The sequence below is a fragment of the Lacerta agilis genome, chromosome 12, assembly GCF_009819535.1.
Source record: "Lacerta agilis isolate rLacAgi1 chromosome 12, rLacAgi1.pri, whole genome shotgun sequence".
Taxonomy (NCBI): Eukaryota; Metazoa; Chordata; class Lepidosauria; order Squamata; family Lacertidae; genus Lacerta; species Lacerta agilis.
In genome coordinates, this window is record NC_046323.1 from 14,411,300 (window position 1) to 14,432,785 (window position 21,486).

Here is a 21,486-nt window from a genome sequence, read left to right on the forward strand (position 1 = left end):
ATGTACACACAGTGCAGCAAAGATAACAAAACAAAATTATCTTAAGCATTTCAAAAGAAAACATTACTAAAGGAATATAAAATGCACATTTAAAACAGCATAATTAGCAAGAGAATCAAGTACTGTTTGATTTTGTAGCTGGAGTCAACCCAGGCCCCGCCTTCCCAGGCCAGGTGGAAAAAGGCTGGCAATTCAGGGAACAGGTATTCTAGGACTTGTAGACAGTGCTTTATTTCAGGGCGTACTCAATGGTACACAGAACCAGCACCTCTTTTTGTTGTTGTAAAAAAGTGTGGCACTTACTGTAACAACTTCATGGTGAGTAGTAGCACCTATTTTTCTAGAAGAAGAAAAAAGCACTGGTTGTAGCTAATCAATACTTCAGAGGTAAAATTCCCAAGTGTACTTTAATGTTCTAACATCCCATATGATCAAGGTTGTAGCTTTGGATCTAATTCTAACTATTTTTTGTCACGGAATGCTAGATAGCTTTAATATGCTCTTTCTCATTATTGATGCTGTTTACCTATTGCTTATGCAGCTTGAACTATTCCCATGTAAGATAACAAACTCTGATAAGCTTTTAATTATTCGTCTTTTAACAGAGCCTGTGTGTGTGTCTCTTAAAGGGGACAGCATAAGTTAGAAAGTATAGATAAGGGGGGGGGGAAATCTTTCTGAAACTTTTGGAGAACCCCCCCCCCTAAATTATGGGCAGTGTAATAATATATTTATTTGCAAAACAATTATATACTGCCTAAGTTAAGAAAAAAAAAAATCCGGGCTGTGAAGAGCATAAACATCAATGATAAAACTGCAACAACAACAACAACAACAACAACAAAACAACAACAACAACAACAACAACAACAACAACAACATAATATGAAAATTTATATCCTGCCCTTCCTTTCAAGTGATGAAACAATTAAAACATGTAAAAACAATTCTAGTACAGGTGCAGACCAGGGAAGACCACTCCTTCAAAGGTTTGTTAAAAGGGGAAGGTCTTCACTAAGTCTCCGTAATTTTCCATGCAGATTTTTAATCCCAATGTGCTCTATATATCCCCTATTCCTATTGGGTAAACTTCTCCTCATTGTATATAGAAATTGACGGACATAGTAAGACATAAGACAAAAAGTTTAGTGAAAAAGGAATGGGACTGCTTGAATGAATATTTTTAAAAAAACAAGGTCCAAAAGCAAATATCTGGTTGTGTTTAGAATAACTTCGTGAAGAGAAAAAGGAGTGAATACTGATTTATATAAAACAATAAAATTAGGTTTGAGAAGACAAGGAAATACAGAAAGATTTAAAAAGATTGAAAGGAAGTGTTGTGTGGTCTATTTATGTGGTTTTGTAAAGATGAATACGGTCACGAGAAGAGGTTAGTTTAGTTTTTCTTATTTTCTTTAATGTTATTCTTTTATTTTCTTTCTTTTTGTGTTTGTGTTTTTCTTTTCTGTTCTTTTTTCTTTTCCCCCCTTATTGGATATGTGTTGTAAAAAGCAAGATTTGGAATTTTTCTTCTATGTTTCTTTTTTTGGGATGTATTGTTATATTATGTTGTTATTATCAATGAAATAAAACTAAAAAAGAAAGAGAGGGCAGATAATAGAAATTTCAAAAGCTCCGTTTTTCCAGAACCCCTGCAATTAGGTGTGGAGAGCTTTACCTTCTTAGCGACGAAACGGAGACAACCTTCCCCCCCCAAAAAAAATACTTAAACAAGAAACTATATTTTTTGTCTTTATGCCACCCAGTTTCAATTTAGAGATCTCTGTATTTATGTAGTTAGAAGCAGAGTTGGGGTTATTATTTCATTTGGGGGAGGCGTTTCACCTCATCAAATAGCTCAGACCCAATTCTACAGGGGACACAGGTGTCTCAATAAGCAGGTGTGCCTTGAAGAGGCCTGGCTCAAAATCAGCTTTGCAGTGGTCCTGTGCTTTACCTTTGTCCCTCCCTGACAGTCCATCTCTCAGGTAAAGGAAAAAGGCTAGAGCCAGGGGGAAGGGTTAACAGTCAGCGCGGAGCTTCTATCTGCTCAGAAGAGGCTGCAAGTGATACACAGTGTATCTCTTCCTGCAGGTACTTGTGGGACTTAAAAATCCTCCCTTTTCACGCAAGTGATATGAACATCCTCTGCCCTTTGATATTTATCAGGAAGGGGTGAGCATCATCTCTAGCTGAAACGGAGAGGAGGGATTGTGCATTGGTCTTCATGCACCACTTATGCTAACCAGATTTATGTCTTTTTAATTTACAGATCACCCAAGATTTTTTAATCAGTTGTACGCTGGTATTGATTATTACTCTTTAGCAGCGCGTTTCATTACTGAAGCATTAAACCCAAGTGTGTAAGTGCATTTTGTTTTTAATTGATCTGCTGGGTCTGCCATGCTGTTTCAGTGCAGCAAATTCTTATTTCCTGCAGATTTCCATGTGCATTAACAGCATTGATGATAGGGGTGTGTTTTTCAGATGAAGGATGAGTTAAAGCTTATTTTGTCATATTGTAAGTTCAGTATAGACACTAAAGTAAAGATGTAGAGGAAACTCTTGGCTTAAGAATGTTAGAAGACCCATGTTAGATCAGGCCAAACACTAGTCCAACACTCTGTTTGCATAGGATTCAACCCTAAGTTCCCCACCACTGCCATACGCAGGAGGTTATTAAAGCTCACTTTTACTGTGTACCTTCCTCTTGTTGACGCAAAGGAAACAACAAAAGAAGTTCATTAGCCACAAAATACATTACCTACGTTTTTGGTATCTATCCTTCTACACTGGTCAAGTACAAGTATGCCACCTTTGTGTATATCCCTGAGCCCACCACAAATACATGTTCAAAACCATAGAAAGTAATGGCAGATGAAGAATTGAGTTGCAGTATTAGCTTTGAGGCAGGGGGTGTCACATGACCAAGAACTGTGAAATCTTATGGCCAGTGTAATGGTGCATTATACAGTATAAAAGGTACAGCATATTTACCAGTAGTTTTCCGGACTTGCCAGATCTTTAGCTGGCAAAACTAAAATTTGGAGCACCCTTGAGCTGATGGTCTTGTGGTAAGCCACTTCATTCTAGGGGTCCTAAAAATTACCTGGGGGGACTTGAAGAGGCTGACAGACTCAAGAGCTTCAAGTCTCAGTTCACATCATATGCATTTTTTCCCCTGTTGCCATTGTCTGTAGTCTACTATAAAACCTCATGCTGTTATCCATGGTACCCTGGGATACTGACTACACTCAAGGAAGGGATCAATCATTTAGCTCGTATTCTTCTTTGTTCAGCTATTCATGCTCTCTACCTCACTACCTTTTCATTCAATTTTCTTCAACACATTTTGTCAAAGCATTGTTCAGACAGTTGCCTTTTATGTCACATTCATATATATTCAGATACACCTATGAAGTGTCCCCAGTGTTTCTGTTAGTGGAAGAAGCAGTCCTAAAGAAAATGATTGAATTCATTGGGTGGGAAGAAGGTGACGGTATATTTAATCCAGGTAAGAAGGTATCCCCCCCTTTTCTTCTTGCATATGATTTAATTTAAAGTTATATTTTACTGCTTTTGCCATTGCTGTGTATTGGAGTAAAGCCTTGGTTAGGTCATGAGTGGTTCTTAGGCATTGTTCATACAGGAGTTGGCTTGCTTTAGGCAGGTACTTTTCCCTGCTTGGGCAACCTGGTTTTTACAGAGGGATAAAAAAGGTAAGGTAAAGGACCCCTGGATGGTTCAGTCCAGTCAAAGGCTTCCTTCCTTCCCGCCACAGCGGTACCTACTTATCTACTTGCACTAGCGTGCTTTCGAACTGCAAGGTTGGCAGGAGCTGGGACAGAGTAACAGGAGCTCACCCCTTTGCAGGGATTCAAACCGCCGACCTGATCGGCAAGCCCAAGAGGCTCAGTGGTTTAGACCACAGTGCCACCTGTGTCCCTACAGAGGGATAGAAGCAATTTGTGTTGCATAGTTCATGGTGGTTCCTTCCACAGCAGTGAAATATGAGGCCAGATCTGTACCATCTCAGTGTGCTCTGAGGTTCAGATGTGCTACCAATGTACAAATGATCTTCCAAATATGATCCTCACTGCGAGAAGTGAGGTTACAGGGAACCAGGCAAGTGAGGTTACAGGGCCTTCTCGGTAGTGGCGCCCACCCTGTGAAACGCCCTCCCATCAGATAACAAGGAGATTAGCAACTATAAAACTTTAGAAGACATTTGAAAGCAGCCCTGTATAGGGAAGTTTTTGTATATGCTGGAAGCTGCCCAGAGTGGCTGGGACAACCCAGTCAGATGGGTAGGGTACAAATAATAAAATAAAATAAAATAATTTATTTATTTATTTATTTATTTATTCATTCATTCTTCATCAATATCCTTGAAAGCATTTTCAACAAGGTTACCATTGGAACCTCGAAAGTAACCAAAAGCCCAGATTTATTTTAATTTTAAAATGTTTTTAAACTTTTTTTCCTCACGCACTGTTAAAAGCTTTTATCTTTTAAATGTATTACTGCGTATCTATTTTTAAAACTTCAGATTTTGTTTACCTTACAAAAATCAGGTCAGCTTGTTTTAACACACTGATTTCATTGATAATTTAAATGCGTATTTCATATGGTTTCATGTGATCATCTTAGAGGTTGTTTTTTTTTAAAAAAATCATATGTGGTATATAAATCCTGTTAAACATTCAGAAAGTTGTACCTTGATGTGGCTAATTTTTGCTGGTAAACCTTTGCTGACATGGCAAATGTCCACGCCAAAACATTGGGCTCCTCAGTGCTTATAAATTGGAAATGCAAAGTATTAATGAGTATGAGTGTTGCATGAATCTTTTCCTTTTCCTTTTTTAAAGGCGGCTCTGTTTCTAATATGTATGCCATGAACTTAGCAAGATACAGATACTGCCCTGACATAAAGGAAAGTGGCCTTTCCGGGATGCCCCGACTGGTGGTATTTACGTCAGAAGAGGTAACCACCCTTCCTCTTTTGTAATTACTCAAACAGTACATTATGCTGGAGGGCAGATTCAGTGCCAGATTTACATATAAGCTAAACAAGCTATAGATTAGGGCCCCACTCTCTTGGGGGCCCCCCAAAAAATTAAAGGGGGGGGGAAACTGGATGTACATTTCCAAAATATAAGATAAAAAACAAATAAAATAAAACCTACACACAGCAACAGTGTTTTGTGTTGTGTAGGCTCCTATGATGTAAGTAATGGGCCGTGCCTGCTAGTTTGCTCCCTAAAATATCACTGGTTTGCTCATTTCTATATATAGGGTGCCTACATTCTGCATTGCAACATGTGCAAATGGCTTTAGAGACCTATTAGGTCCATAAATGACCATATAAGCATATGTTCAACACAAAAAACAGGGACAGTTTGTTGTTGACAAAGGACAGCTGGACATATAAAGGGCCCTTCAGTTACCTTCAGTAACTTAGGGCCTCATCAAACCTAAATCCGGCCCTGTTCGAGGAAACGTATTTGTTATAGCAAGCATAAAAGGCTTACCACTAGCATAGAGAATCAATGCTGATCTAGGATCCAGGCTTCAACTAACTGGTTCTGTCCGCTCCTGAATCTATGAGGCTGTGTACACATTACCCGGTTAAAACACAGCTCGGTTCTTCTTTTTCCTCAATTCGGATCAAAAGTTAGTTGAGGGGGAAATGCATGGAAACACAGCATTTCATAAGAAACGGCAGGATTGATATGGATTGTGTTGGTGGGATCAGGGCCGGATTTAGGTTTGATGAGGCCCTAAGCTATTGAAGGTAATGGGGCCATTTATATAGCAGGCGGGGTCCATTACTTACATCATAGGAGCCTACACAACACAAAACACTGTTGCTGTATGTAGGTTTTATTTTATTTGTTTTTTTATCTTATATTTTGGAAATGTACATCCAGGTGTTATTTTTTCTTTAATTTTTTTGGGGGGGGCCCAAGAGAGTGGGGCCCTAAGCTGTAGCTTTTTTTAGCTTATATGTATATCCGGCACTGGGTGGGATCACAGTGGATGCAGAGTAAATGGAAGTGTGTACATAGCCCAGTTAGCAAAAAATAAAATAAAATTGTAAGAAGTCTCATTGGAAATCTTTCCAGAACTGTTTCTCTTCTGCTCTTTTCTAAGCTCATGTAGTAGACAATATGCTGTTTCTGCACCACTTCACTTGCTCTGCCCTCTTGCCAGTGTGGTGTAGTGGTTAAGAGCGGTAGACTCGTAATCTGGGGAACCGGGTTCGCGTCTCCACTCCTCCACATGCAGCTGCTGGGTGACCTTGGGCTAGTCACACTTCTCTGAAGTCTCTCAGCCTCACTCACCTCACAGTGTGTTTGTTGTGGGGGAGGAAGGGAAAGGAGAATATTAGCCGCTTTGAGACTCCTTCAGGTAGTGATAAAGTGGGATATCAAATCCAAACTCCTCCTCTTATTCTTATTCTTCTTCTTCTTCCTCCTCCTCCTCCTCCTCCCTGCAAGTTTTGCCCTCAGTGAGAATCCTATTGATGGACTTTATTTACATTGGGGGGTGGGGGGAGAGAGACACACATGTCTGCTTACCCTGCAGTCTTTCTGTTCCTTGCTGTATTCCTCTCCCTGGGAGATAGCTTTCCTATAGTGAGAGAGTTAAGTGACGAAACATCCATTTATTTCCACCTACCGCTCCAGTGTTGGGAGTAGAGAGATACTGTTTTAAATTAAAGCAGAACTGTTCCACGCTCATTTCTCAGTTAAAATAAAAAATAACAACGGCACAACAAAAATATCTGTTTTGTACTTCAAGGGGCTTTCTTTACTTGATTATTACACGCTACTCAACTGATAATGACAAATCACATCTCCCTAAAAGTGACAAACACCCCCCCCCCCGTTCTTAATGGTTTGTCAAGAGGCAACAATACAGTCCAGGAACAAATTGAAATGCATTGTTTAGAGTTTCTTATTTCAAGCTGATGTAAATGGAATGTTGTGTTCTTCAGTGATTGTGTTTTAACAGCAATTTGCATTAATCTGCATTTTTTTCCCATGACAAAACAATTTAGAAACGGCGAAATGTTTTCCCCACTTTTGTGGGAATGTTTATCCTCTTTAGAAGTGTGTCTGGGATATTCAATGTCTTTTTGCGGGGAAGGTGCATTCTAATAATTTGTGGGTAGGAAGGAGGTTGAATCCTTTACCTTTCAAGTAAGAGGCGGCAAAGGGTTTGTTTTGTTACTGGGACAAACCATGCTATATTATGGGGGCAGCCACCTTTTGCCATCAAGGATGCCCTTGGCAACAACAAAACACTATGGCATTGCATCATTCTCAGGGACATTTTGTCCCAGGAACAGTTATGGGCTGCTGTCAGCTACCCAGCTGTTGCCTGAGACATTGTCGTTCAGTGAAAGAACACCTCATATGTTGAAATATACTCAGAGTCAAGTGTGAATTTCATGCTCTTTATTCAGCTCATAGTAGTGAGGAATGCAGTTCCCCCAAAACGTTTGCTTTATATACACTATTTACACAATGGGCCCCACGTGATTGGCTAATTCCGGGATACTCCTGTATGCCAATCGGAGTGCAGATTCACTTCCACCTGGAGCTGGATTGGGTGGCTCCTGCGGACCAATCAGACTGCTGCAATCTCAACACTATTGTTCTGGGACCAATCAGACTGCTGCAATCTCAATCCTATTGTTCTGGGACCAGTCAGACTGCTGCAATCTCAATCCTATTGTTCTAGGACCAATCAGACTGCTGCATTTTGGATCCTATTCAACTCAGTACATAACATATGTACAGGTAGTTTCATCAGATCAAAACGTAAGAAAAATGCCAGACGGAATACTTCATTAAAACACTTCTATAAACTGTCTGGAGTAAATTTTGGGGGGCTTTGACCAGGTATGGATGTAATGACAAGCCATGGTTGGTTGTTGTGGGAATGTGGCTACATGAGCCAAAGGTTGCATGCGCCCCCCTCTCTTGAAAGCTTCCACTTCAGGACCAACCACAGTTCTCCATTATTTCTGTACTCTGAGAACTCCATTGTTTGTTTTAGCTAACTGAAATTAGAGTAGAGGAGCACCAAATTATCGTGGGCCCTTAATTGTGATCTTCTCATACTTACATACCGTTCATAACAAGAGCTGTGATTCATTGTGCTGCCTTTGCCCCCCACCCCCAATCCCACTGCCCACTTTGGAGATTTTGCTGATCTATTATTTTCTGAGCCCGGAGGGGTTTTGACATTTTCTAGTAATTCAATGTCACATTCCCTTTGATCGAGCTTAATAGGTGACTCATAGCTTACTAATAAGGAGCCGTTTTGTGAGAATCACTCGCAATTCGAATGAAACCTTGCTGCTTAAAGAGTCCAAATCTCTAGCGAGTGCCACATTGCAGCTTTGCACACGTATTTCATTATTGATGTAATTCAATGTAACAGAAGATTAATTATCTACCTATGTATGTTATGTTACTCTGAGTGAATGGATTCTAAAGCCTTTGTGAATGTGCCGTGTTAGAAAAGATTGGCTGGTGGCAGCTGATGGTATCTTCTGTGCATTTATTTAAAAATGGGGGGAAGGGGAAGCCCTGTCAAAAAGGTGGGGCGATCCATCTCATCAGAAAAAAAGTGTGACAGGATTGAATACCTTTAATATATTCATACCCACACATTAAAGTGTGGTATTTTTCATAATTATGTTCCTCCTTAACTGCATTTTGTGTGAACTCTCTTGAAGAAAACTGAATTAATTAACCACCTGGTTTCACCTGCTGTATTCGAAGGAACAATTTAAGGCGTTTTCAGGGTGGTTGGCAAATATATTAATTTAACCCTTAAATAACATAACAATTTGCTCCAGTTTCTTATTCCTCCCTATTTTAGTATTATCATTATTATTCTACTAAAATAAATAAGCTCTCGTATATTTTTCTAGATAGCTCAGTCAGTAGAGCAATTTCTTTGAGCCATGAAACCAGGGGTTTACGTCCAGTGCTTAACTAAATTTAAGGTTAAAAAAGCTCAGCGTTCCCCCCCTCCCTCCCCTGTTTTGAGAGGGGAGGATAATGCTCGCTTAATTTTCCAATTCTGTGGCTGTCGTTGGTTTTGTGAAGCCTTGATTTTTGCCCAAAATCGGCAACGTGTGTGCCTCAGGAAACTTATCGGCGATATGCCTGCTGTTAATTGTTTGGTTTTTACCCTTACTCAGTGTCATTATTCCGTGAAGAAGGCAGCATCGTTCTTGGGGATCGGCACACAAAACGTTTACTTCGTCAAAAGTGACGAAAGGTAAGGCGACCGAAGCCGTCGAAGCCGCCTGATGATCCTTTTAAAATGCTGAAGTAGTGCTGAAAGCGAGTAACCTATTACATAACTGAAAAGTTTTAAATCTGTGTCCCATAGAGGTAAGATGATACCTGAGGAACTGGAGAAACAAGTGCAGCGGGCAAGGAAAGAGGTGAGAGGGGGAGAGAGAGTGAGAGAGCAAGAGAGAGTATGTGTGCCCTGTGAAAGCAATACCTATGTGCATTTGTGTATGGAAATCTGCTCCAATGGGGGGCAGTGTTGCGCCCGGACCACGGGCCACGGTAGTGACCTGGCGAATGGCTGGGGTGGATGGCTGCCAGCCGGCGATTGACCAATGCTGGCTTGTTTTGGGCAGGTGCTTTCTGGGGGTGGAGTCGGCCCAGCCGGCCAATGAGTGCCGCCCTGGCCCGCTCCCAGGGGGATGAATCGTGGCCTGTCCTGGCTCTCCACCTCAGCCTCTTTCGTCGGATCATGCATGTGAATCTTGCAACACAACGTCACAAGATTTGCAGCTGCAGCTGCTGCTCAAAAATTGAGAAGAAGGTGCATTAAGGATAATATGATGGAAAGTAAAGATCTGATTGGAAATGAATTTTAGAAGCTTATTTGTCTCAGCTTGTGTGTATATATATATTATGTACAAATAGGGTGATACTACATTGTAATGGTGTATATTTTGTATAGTATGCATATATTTCTTTTTTAGCGGTGGTTGAAAGGCCGTGATGGCCATAACAACAACAAAAATCATAAATTCAATTTATGGTGGTGTTGTTAGAATGGAAAAAGGGTGAATGAACATGAATGAAAGTTAAAACAGGGTAGTTTCTTGTGTTACAAATGTTTCAGGTCCAGTCTGCTTTGCTACAGATTGCACGGTAAGTCGTGAATGGGCAGTGTGCCCTCCAGGTATTCTAGTTCATCACTTAAAAAATAATAATGCCAGAACTCACAAAACGGCACAGAATAATAACTCTTGCACTGCAAACCCGAGCCATTCTCATTATGCTTCTCGCTGAGATTATATCTATAATTGTGCTCAAAATTAAGGAACATCCCAGCTTTAGTAGGCCAGTAGATTCCTTCAGGATACAGTATATGCTTAATGACTGTGGCATCTTATCAGAAATTTCATTCAGTTTGAGCAGATAGGAGAAATGTGGAATAGAATTAAAATAAATCTGTTCATGAATAAAAGATCAGCTGCTCTTTTCTGGGCAAAATAACTATTGACAAGCAAACGGCATTCTCTTCATTGTTTAAATGGATTATTGATGATAAAATCTCCTTTGATTTTAAAGTGTTTTGCAGTGAAAACAGTACTTGGCTATAGCTTCTTGTCCCGCACTCTTCTTTTAAAAACATCCTTACGGATGCTCCTATCTGTGCTTAATATGTTTTCATTTCCTTGAAATGAAAATTAAGCATTTGAAATGTTCTCTTATCTCATTTCATGTTTGCAAGTGTCTCTGCTGAATGCCATTTGATAACAGTGTTTGGTGTGGGAGACGACATATTTCTGCTTTGCTGTGCAGTGCTTCACAGATTACAGAAAAAGATTGGTGCCTGTGTTTTCATTGGGTATTCACAGAACAGATTCATTATGTTTGAAAGGAGATCCACAGATACAGAGACATGGGAAACATATTTCCGGTTCCTCAGCTCATGATAGTCTAAAGGGCAGGTTCCTGAATGCAACCGACTTCTTCTTCAAGCATTAGAGAAAATGCAAGGTGGATACATGGTCCAGTTATGGAGACCTTGCCCCATGAAAACAAAATTTGTTATGGTATATAATTCATTCAAGAGGTTTTCCCTATAAATGCAAATTTTGTGAGGGGTTTTTTCCTCAGTTACTTTTATGTGCCAAATAATTTTTTTTTTAAAGTTGCAAAACAGCAAACACAAAATTAGAATGATACACACAATCTTGGTCCGGCAGAAATAGAGGCTTTAAAACAGTAAAAGAAGCAAACTGCAGCTTGAAATAGTTTTATTTTGATCCTATAGTTTTCATATTGATTGGCCTTGATGGTTGTAATATCTATCTAACCCTCCCCCACCCCCCAAAAAAGTTGTAGTGTCATTACCATTTTTTGTTGTGGTATTGGGTAAAAAAGAACTATGTTGTGTGTATCCTCTTGATGGGATATTCTGTCTGTGTTGTGATGTGTTAGGGTTGCTCCCTAACACGGTTCCAGAGTTCTTCATTTGTTGCAATGTGCACACAGAGCTCCCTGCTTTCTCATTCACTTCAGTGGAGGAACAGCATTTTCTTTTCTTTTCTTTAAGGTATGTTTACCCCCCTCCTTTCCCAAAAGAGCCTCAAGGCAGCTTGCAGTAAAAAAAGCAAAATATAATAATCCACAATAAATAGAACAGGTAAGAAGCAATTTGCAAGAGCCAGTGAAGCGAGCAGAGAAAATATAAATAGCTGAGACTCCAGCACCATTAAAAGCATCTGAGAATAGGATAGACTTTGACAGGCACCTAAAGGACAACAGTGGTGGTGCCAAGTGAATTTGGGTGCCACCACTGAAAAGACCTTCTTGAGTCACCTCCGAACTTTGGACGACACGGACATCCAGGGAAGGACTTCTGAAGAGGATCTGAATTGGTAGAAAGATCCCTCTGGAAGAAGTTGGGTTTTTTTTTATATCCAGATCCTGGTCAGCCACTTAGCTTTAGTGGTGAGCATGACAGACCCTATTTTCCAGGGACGTCCCTGATTTGGAGAATGTCCTGCTTTTCTTTAGGATGTCCCTATTTTCACTGGAGAAATGTTGGAGGGTATGGAGCTATCCAACTTCTGAGCTGCCTGAAGGCAATCCTGTACAGTGGTACCTTGGTTTACGAACTTAATCTGTTCCGGAAGTCCATTCTTAAACCAAGGTATGCGTTCCCATAGCAGTGGGGGACTCAGTTTACAAATGGAACACACTCAACAGGAAGCGAAACATGTTCTTATTCCAAGGTAAAGTTCACTGAGAGCCAGTGTGGTGTAGTGGTTAAGAGCAGTAGACTCGTAATCTGGGGAACCGGGTTCGTGTCTCTACTCCTCCACATGCAGCTGCTGGGTGACCTTGGGCTAGTCACACTTCTCTGAAGTCTCTCAGCCCCACTCACCTCACAGAGTGTTTGTTGTGGGGGAGGAAGGGAAAGGAGAATGTTAGCCGCTTTGAGACTCCTTCGGGTAGTGAAAAGCGGGATATCAAATCCAAACTCTTCTTCTTCACAAACCAAAACACCTACTTCCGAATTTGCAGCGTTCTTAATCCAAGTTGTTCATAAACTAAGCTGTTCTTAAACCAAGGTACCACTGTATAGGGAAGGTTTTTATTTAATGTTTAAAGTTTTTTTTAATGTTTTTATATATGTTGGAAGCTGCCCTGGGGCAACCCAAGAAGACATGGGGGGGTCAAAATAGTAAAATTATCATTATGGAACAGAACATATCTATTTTCATCAGAGAAATATTGGAGGGTATGGCATGAGCACTTTGGTTTGGGTCCAGAAGCAAACTGTTCAATCTGTGAAAACATTCACTAGATGCTGGCTGTGGTGATCAGCCCCTATTAATAACTGGGCCATTGTACTCTGCACCAGTTGAAACTTCTAGGTGCTTTTCAAAGGCAATGTGCCATTCTCTCTACGAATCCTTATGCCTGTTTGAATAAAGTTGCTTGTGAAGCTACCTTTCCCCAGAAGAAGTCACTGGACTGCAGCAAGTATGATTTTATTTTAGCCTGACATTCATGGAAGATTATGGTTTTAAATTCACATTAAAATTATCCAGAATGAAGTGTGGAGAGAAAGAAGGAAGAGGGGGTGGGGGAAGCCTGTTTAATGCACAGGATCTCTCCCCTTTCCTTCCTTCTGCCCGAATGCATGTCAATATCATTGAAGCATTAAAAAATATTTTCCGCTGAAAATGCGTTTGGCAATCATTTCAGCTAGCTCCAGTGTCACATGGCAAAGTGAAAAGACAATTTCTGAAAAGTACTCCTCCTTTCCCCCCCAATGTTAAGCTAAAAACCTATTTAAAGTCTCATCAAAGCCAAAAGAATCCAGTTTAGTGGGATTTATGAGGCTATTCCATTGGCTGCAGCAAAAATTATTTTGGTTTTTTTTTGCTCAGTGTTTTAAGTTCGTAACCTGAAAGTCACTTTAATCAATAGTTCAACGTAATGAAAACTTACAGTTGTTGCTTTGGGAGGAAAACTTTACTTAGTGTTTTTTTGTGTTTGGCTTTTCAGGAGATAGCGTTTCTTAAGATATTGCAGTGAGAAGAATTTAAAAGAAAGGTCCTAAGTACTGCAGATGGGCGTGTTGTTAGCTCCATAGCTTCAGCAAATGTATAAACGCAATATAAGGCTCCACCCACTCCTGTTCACAAACAGCTGCATATAATGGCCTGGTTTGCACAGTACAGTAAATGAAACTATGACTTTCTGGGACCGCAGAAAGATGCAGGCTCCCAAATAAGAGTTTTCAGCTTCTTTGTTTCTCACCATACCTTTTTGCTCCTGCACAACACGGGGGTAAGCCAAAAACGTGGCTTACTGCAAGTGTGGGGAATCTTTTGACTTTCCAGATGTTGTTGAACTATATCTCCAGCAAGCATGGCCAATAGCCAGGGAAGATGAGATTTGGAGTTCAGCAACATTTGGGCAGCCAAAGGTTCCCCACGCCTGGCTTAGTATTGTCACCTGAAGAAAACTTGCTACAGCTCACAATTAGTGAGGAGAGAGCTTAAATATGAGACTCTGTTCAGGTGACACACTAAACCATGGTTTGCACGGTCCCTGTAAACCATAGTTTGGCTTACTGTGTTGTGCAAACCAGGCCATAGTGTGCACTTTGAAATTTTAGTGTTAGTGCTATGCGGCAATTGAGACTCATACCTTTGGAAACAAATAACAGAAATCCTACTTCCTGTTGTAAATTTAATACTTTGGGTGGAAAGTCTTTTCCAGCGGATTGATGAAGACTTGCGTGATCACGATGCCAATGTTGAGATGGAGACCCAACGAGTTTATGCACATCAGCATTATCTGATTTTTGCTTTCCAACTGCAGCACCTAACATTTTGTCTGCTGCTACTCTTGAAGTTTGGAGAGAGTTGGGTTATGGCACACAATGGTCAAAAGGGGCTACTTCATAGCCCTGCTACATATTCCTTGGACCATAGGATGCAGCTACCTGTCTACAAATCCTACCTAGTAGCAGGGCTTTCCCTCCCTCAAGATCTCACCAATTGTGATTAATATGTCATTGGGTCAGGGCTCTTTCATAACCGTAGTTCTGAAGGGGTTTGAACGTGAAGTTGCCACACATCCAATCCCTGCAGTCTACTCATCCCAATAACTTCAGTCTGTGGTGGTTCCACACCTGGTGCCTGGTGGGATTTGTGCTTTTGGGGCGTCCTGCCTCTCCGGGCCTGTCTTGTCCACTTCTCATGCACATGGTCTCCTGCTACTGCATGGGAAATTGCCGCACATACATCCTGTCCTTTTGTAGACCTTCTATTTACATTTGGCGGCAGATTCAAGATTGTTGATGGCAGGAAAAATAAGCACTAATTATGTAATGCGGGTAAGATCCCCTGAGAGGTGAGGAATCTCTTCCTTGCATGGGTAGCCTCCTAGCTGAGCTAATTAGTCCTATCATCAACTGAATGTTGTTATTAGCATTTAATACCAGGGACTCTTCTTACTCTTAATTCAGAAGAAAGTAACAGGGAAGGGAGAAAGATAGCTAGGCTATAGAAAGGCATGGCTATGGCGAGGTGGTAGTAGTAGCACCCTACCTAGTTATGCTGTCATCTGCTCACGTTGTGGTTTCTGACAAAGGTGAAATTCGAGGCTACACTGTGCATTTCTTTAAATGTGTTAATAGTCAAAAGGTGCTTATAACAGTGAGTGCCTCTGGTTCATTATTTGAGAAAAGGGCTCAGTATACATCTTGAACCCATACCACTCCTTCCTTTGCCGCTCCCATCGAGCTTCCAAATTTACACAGAGAAAGAGATTAGGAAGGGGGCAGCAGCAGGGGCAGTGGAGCTTTATGTATCTGCAAAATAGGGCACAAAGACTACCTTCCCCAATGCACCATTTGTGCATCATGTCCATTTGTGCTAGTCCCAACACCCAGCAATGCAGGAATCTCAACTAAAGCGTACATAACAGATGGCCACCCAACCTTTTCTTTAAAATTTCCAAGGAAGGAGAGTCTGCCATCACCCGAGGAAGACCGTTCCACTGTCAAATGGCTCTTACTGTCAGAAGGTTGTTCCTGAAGTTGAGTCCGAATCTCCTTTCTTCTAACTCGAATCCATTGGTTCAGGTCCTAGCCTCCAGAGCAGGAGGAAACAAACTTGTTCCATCTTCCGTGTGATAGCCCTTTAGATATTTGAAGATTGCTATGATATGTCTCCCCACCCCCACCCCCCAGTCTCCACTTTTCCAGGCTCAGCATACCCAACACCTTCAACTGTTCCTCTTAAGGCTTGGTTTCCAGACCTTTGATCATCTTGGTCGCCCTCCTCTGCCGCACGTTCAGCTTATTCTTCTTAAATTGTAGTGCCCCAAACTGGACACAGCACTCCAGGCGTAGTTTGACCAAGGCAGACTGGAGCTGTACTGTGACTTCCCTTGACCAGGGCACTCTACTTTTGTCCCCACAGCCCAGAATATCATTGGCTTTTTTTGCTACTGCATCAGACTGTTGACTCGTGTTAAGCTTGTGGTCTACTAAGACCCCTAAATCCTTTTCATATGTACTACTGGCTAGTCAGGTGTCCCCCACTTTATATTTGTGCAGCTGGTTCTTCCTGCCTAAGTGTAGAACCTGACATCTCTCTCTAATGAAATTCATTTTGTTAGTTTGCGCCCAGTTCTCCAATCTGTTATGGTCTTCTTAAATCCCAATTCTGTTATCTGTGGCATTAGCTACCCCTCCCAGTTTGATATCACCTGCAGATTTTATTAGCACCCCCCAATTCCTTTATTCAAGTGCTTTATCAGGCATAGGCAAACGTGGCCCTCCAGATGTTTTGGGACTACAACTCCCATCATCCCTAGCTAACAGGACCAGTGGCCAGGGATGATGGGAGTTGCAGTCCCTAAACATCTGGAGGGCCGAGTTTGCCAATGCCTGACTTTATAAAGATGTTGAACAACAACAGGCCCAGGACAGAACCCTGCGGCACCCCACTTGTCACTCCCCCCCCAGGATGACGAGGAACCATTAGTGAGAACTCTTGGGGTTTAGTGTATCTGGGACCCATACTGAACCTGCCCTCCTGGTGGGAATGTGATAGTCCCTTGAAGAGCTGGAGGGCACTTTCCCCTTACAGTGGATAAATCCCTTTTGTGCTCTCTTGCTTAGAATGGCTAGTGCATTTGTGTTTGGAGCGCTCACAAAGAATCAAGGCTCTTTTGGGACGTGCAACGCGATTCTCATGCACCCCCTAGTTACTGCATGAAATGTGACCTTTAAGGGGGGGGAATCTGAAATAGCCCCTCGGATTTCTGATCCAGATCAGGAGCATGGCACACAGGAAGGGCGCGGTTTATTATTTTTACATTTAAAAGCAATTGATCCTTGTCTCCCATGCTGTGAGCTTGCTGAAAATCACTCTTCCCCCCTGAAGCAAGTTGCAATCTGGGGTGTGGCAGGTTTATTAGGACCATAGCAGTGGAGGAAAGGTTTGGGTACTTACCCCCACATGCCTCAGCTGCTGGTTTTGATTCACATTAAATTCAGGAAGGCATTTAATTCCAGGCACAACTTTTCCCTTACAGAAGAACCCACTTCTTTAAAGTTGACCCAACCAACCAGAGTGGCTGGGGGGACCCAGCCAGATGGGCGGGGTATAATAATAATAATAATCATCATCATCATCTTAAATATTGCAGTAGTCTTGTGCAGGGCTGGCCTTGCCTTGCCATGAAGCAGAACCTGGCAGCACCATCAGGTGTTTTTTTCTGGGGGCGGTGTTCTTTGATACCATCTAAAAGGCAGGAAATTGTCAATTGTTTATTGGTTATATTTTCCACTACTTGGGAGGGTGTACCATTGCTTATGCTGCAATCTGGATTTTCCACTTCAGGTACTGCAGATGTCTTAAGCTAGCCCTGCCATAACGGAAATCTTTCCAACCTGAATTTAGAGAAAGAGATAATCAGTTTGCTTCCAGTGACATGTGTGTAAAGATTTTGGGACCAGATTGTATAATACCGCGAGAGAGCATTGATCATTGACAGTTGATGTTTGACATTCTGGTACTTTAAGTAACCCAGGTTTTTCAATGTTTCGGATAGAATACTTTTAAAGACCAGTTTGCTGCCTAGAATGTAAAATGTAGACATTGTTAGTCTTGTCCTAGATTCCCAGACCTTATTGTATTTAGTGTGTCACCCTCACTGGAGAATTTGAACAGTGCAAACAATCTTTTGTTTTGGATCATTCCACAGGGTTCAGCACCATTTTTTGTCAGTGCTACAGCAGGCACTACAGTTCTGGGAGCATTTGATCCTCTGGATGAAATTGCCGACATCTGCGAGAAACATGACCTTTGGCTGCACGTTGATGTAAGTTAGTTTTATTAACATTTGTTCTTTGTTTCACTTTATTAATCCTTCTTTTTAACCGCGGAGCCATTCTCACACTTGCTGGGGGGGGGGGGAAGTGCAGCCGATTTTGCAAACTCAACTAATGGTGTTCTAAAAACCGAACTACATTTTTTTAAAAAATGTATAAATCTGTGGACCGTCTCCCTCTGAAGAGTTCAGAGCATTTTTATTTTTATTTTGATGTAGCTTAGCTTGAGAGGTTGTTTTGCCCAAACATATTTTGTAACTTCCACTATCTAAGCCCTGTATCACATTACATTAGTTTTTCATTGTGTAATATTAAGAGCTTGCCTGCACAGCAATAATAATAATAATAATAATAATAATAATAATAATAATAATAATAATTTTATTTTTACCCCACCCTCCCCGGAGCCGGTCTCAGAGCAGCTAACATCATATAAATAATACAATAAAAGCAAGCAATCAATCGACTAAAATGCATCCCAAAATTAATTCAAATAAATTAAAATTAAAACTGGACAAATGATAATCCTCAGGTTAAAATTGAAAGCGGTTAATACTCGCCAGGACCAACCATTTCCACTGATATTATAAGGACCTGTGCGTGGGCTGGGAAACCTCCTTCATGCTTGTTCTTATACAAAGAGAAATGTGTCAGACTGAACCCTGACCAAAGGCCTGGCGGAACAGCTCCGTCTTGCAGGCCCTGTGGAATGATGTCAAATCTCGCAGGGCCCTGGTCTCTTGCGAGAGAGTGTTCCACCAGGCTGGGCGGGGCCATAGCCGAAAAGGCCCTGGCTCTGGTCGAGGCCAGTCTAATCTCTGTGTGGCCCGGAATCTTCAGGGTGTTGTTATTTGTAGACTTGGACTTTTCCTCAAAGGTTGTGTTATTCCTCCAAGGTGCTCATGGTTCTTTCATAGGCTCCTTAGTGGAAGAAGGGGAGTTTGAGGGGGACTTCTTCCAGTCACTGTGTTCCCCTTCTTGCCACTATGAGAGGATTAGGGGAGAGCCCTGAAGCCTGCTTGCAATCTCCCAGTGGGAGCAATTCCCCATGTCTGTTCAAACTCCTGAAACATCATGAGACAGTCAGAAAATATTAGTCTGGTGGGCTGAGCCATTGGTCTCCTGAGTCCAGGACGATGGTGGTTAGGAGGTTATTATCCTATTGTTTAGTGAATGTTGAGTTATTTATCCTAAATATCTAGAATGACTCCTAGATTTCCATTTCTGTGCCAGTGGCGCTATCCTTTAGCAATACATTATTTCTCTATGGGAATTCCTTTATAATTTTTTTAAATACTTTTCAGATATATACTCTTCACTGATTTTAATTTTAAAACTTGACTTCCTTCCCCCTCTTTCTAAGGTTCCTTAAATTTATTTTTAATGTCATCTGCATATCCAAATTAACTTATTTATTTATCTTTATATATATATATATACCGGTACATACTCTTATATAGCTGCAGGTTATTACAAGAATCCTGCCAGTGTTTTTATCTGTTTACAATTTATCTGTAAATATTCAATAAACCATTTCCATTCTTTTATTAAAAAAAAAAGTTTGTTATCATGATTTCTTATTCTTCTGGTAAGTTTCACTATGGGAATTCCAGCACAGTTCTTTTTGCTTAACATCTAAACATTCCAAAACTGTATGACTTGCAGAAATATCCATTCATGGTGAATGACTGAATAATTTTCAAATTACCTAAGTAAGCCAAGCGGCACCCCCTGGGGGCAGGGCCTCACTCCGTAGCGTAAGCGTCATGACATCATGAAGCATGCACTATGGAGTGCAGCCCGGGCGGACTGCGCATGTCCGCACATGTGCAGTCCTGCGGGCTGCTGTGGACATGTGCAGTCCACCTGGACTCCCAAGCTGTCTCCCGGCCACCACCACCCCCCGCAAGTGCGATTCCCAAGCTGCCACCCGGCAGCCACCACACGGAAGGGACGGAAAAGGGGTTCCGCCCAGCAGCCTGGGTGGAAGAGCTGCTGGGCGGTGGCTTGGGAGTCGCACTCGTGGGGGGTGGCGCAGTGTGTTACCTTCCCCAGGCTGGAACACGGGGCGAACCGCCCCAACGCCCCACTCTCACTACGCCACTGACCTAAGTGGTATTACTGTAGTGTAGGCTTTCAGTAAAGCAGTTTTTGCAAACACAGCTAAGGAGGATTAACATAACATGAAAGTTTGGTAAGCTTCCCCCCCCCCCACACTGTATTTGAGAGTTTTTGCTATTTTCCTGATCTTCTTGCAGATGGGTTATTGGAAATATGCAAATCTTTTTGTTGTCAAAAGTGCCTTCTTTCGGAATCAGTGAGCTGTTGATTGCTTGGCAATAATGCCTTTGATAAGGCTCTTTATTTCTTCAGAGTAAATCATTTGGAGAAGCTAAAAATAAATTGCTTCCCTAGTATTACGTTTCATGTCATCGGCTGATGTAGCTGTCATAGAGATGTTATTTGATTCCCTTGGGAAGAAGAGGCACCATTCATAATTGTGGTGGCAAGATTTCTCTACAGAGTTGGCCCAAGTAGTCTCTTTGTTTGTTTAAGGATGTGGAAAAATGTCTCCAGGTGTGAGCTGATCCCAGAGGGAGGGATGCAGAGTCTATCAAGGGCATGTCTGCTGTAATTTATCACTCTCTTCTGTTCAGGCCTCCTGAGAAAAAACTATAAATAAAATGTGCTAAATTTGTAGTGGCTTGGGAACAGATTTAGATCACCAAATATAGGCTGTTATTTATGACCCAAGGCTATATACAGCGTGATCCTATATGAGTCTGCTCTCTTATTCCTAAATCCCATGAAACACTCTTTTCTGCTGAAATGGCCTTTCACCTTCCATATGTTCTGAATTCTACCTGTGCAACTAGAATGCTTATGAATATTCCACAACTTCAGAGCATATTCCATGATGGCATAGCACTTTCAGTAGTGGCTGTGTGTGGAACTTGCAGTGTTGTCTGGTTATTTTATCATTTATTAAATTTTTATTCTTCCCTTCCTCCTAAAGCAGTCCAGCATTGCAATTATTCCTTAAATTGACAATAATGCAAAGACCTCCAAGTGCCCCTATTTTCCAGAGACAGTCCTGGATGCACAGAAACCGTCCCAGTTTCTGATTTGATCCCAGAATGTCCCGCTTTTCCTTTTGTTTTTGTTGTTCAGTCGTTCAGTCGTGTCCGACTCTTCGTGACCAGAGCACGCCAGGCACGCCTATCCTACACTGCCTCCCGCAGTTTGGCCAAACTCATGTTAGTAGCTTTGAGAACACTGTCCAACCATCTCATCCTCTGTCGTCCCCTTCTCCTTGTGCCCTCCATCTTTCCCAACATCAGGGTCTTTTCCAGGGAATCTTCTCTTCTCATGAGGTGGCCAAAGTACTGGAGCCTCAACTTCAGGATCTGTCCTTCTAGTGAGCACTCAGGGCCGATTTCCTTGAGAATGGATAGGTTTGATCTTCTTGCAGTCCATGGGACTCTCAAGTGTCTCCTCCAGCACTATAATTCAAAAGCATCAATTCTTCGGCGATCAGCCTTCTTGATGGTCTAGCTCTCA

At 41.7% G+C, this 21,486-nt stretch overlaps 1 protein-coding gene across 3 annotated transcripts in view; it reads left to right on the forward strand.

Annotated features, from left to right (window-relative positions):
• The window catches only part of GADL1 (glutamate decarboxylase like 1), a 90,004-nt gene that overhangs the window by 20,030 nt on the left and 48,488 nt on the right, over nucleotides 1-21,486 (forward strand). For all 3 annotated transcript variants that reach the window (XM_033165125.1, XM_033165126.1, XM_033165127.1), the window contains 6 exons: nucleotides 2,273-2,363; nucleotides 3,408-3,514; nucleotides 4,869-4,984; nucleotides 9,224-9,303; nucleotides 9,418-9,472; nucleotides 17,799-17,915. In XM_033165125.1, the coding sequence (XP_033021016.1) occupies nucleotides 2,273-2,363; nucleotides 3,408-3,514; nucleotides 4,869-4,984; nucleotides 9,224-9,303; nucleotides 9,418-9,472; nucleotides 17,799-17,915 (566 nt within the window). The remainder of the gene's footprint in view (nucleotides 1-2,272; nucleotides 2,364-3,407; nucleotides 3,515-4,868; nucleotides 4,985-9,223; nucleotides 9,304-9,417; nucleotides 9,473-17,798; nucleotides 17,916-21,486) is intronic.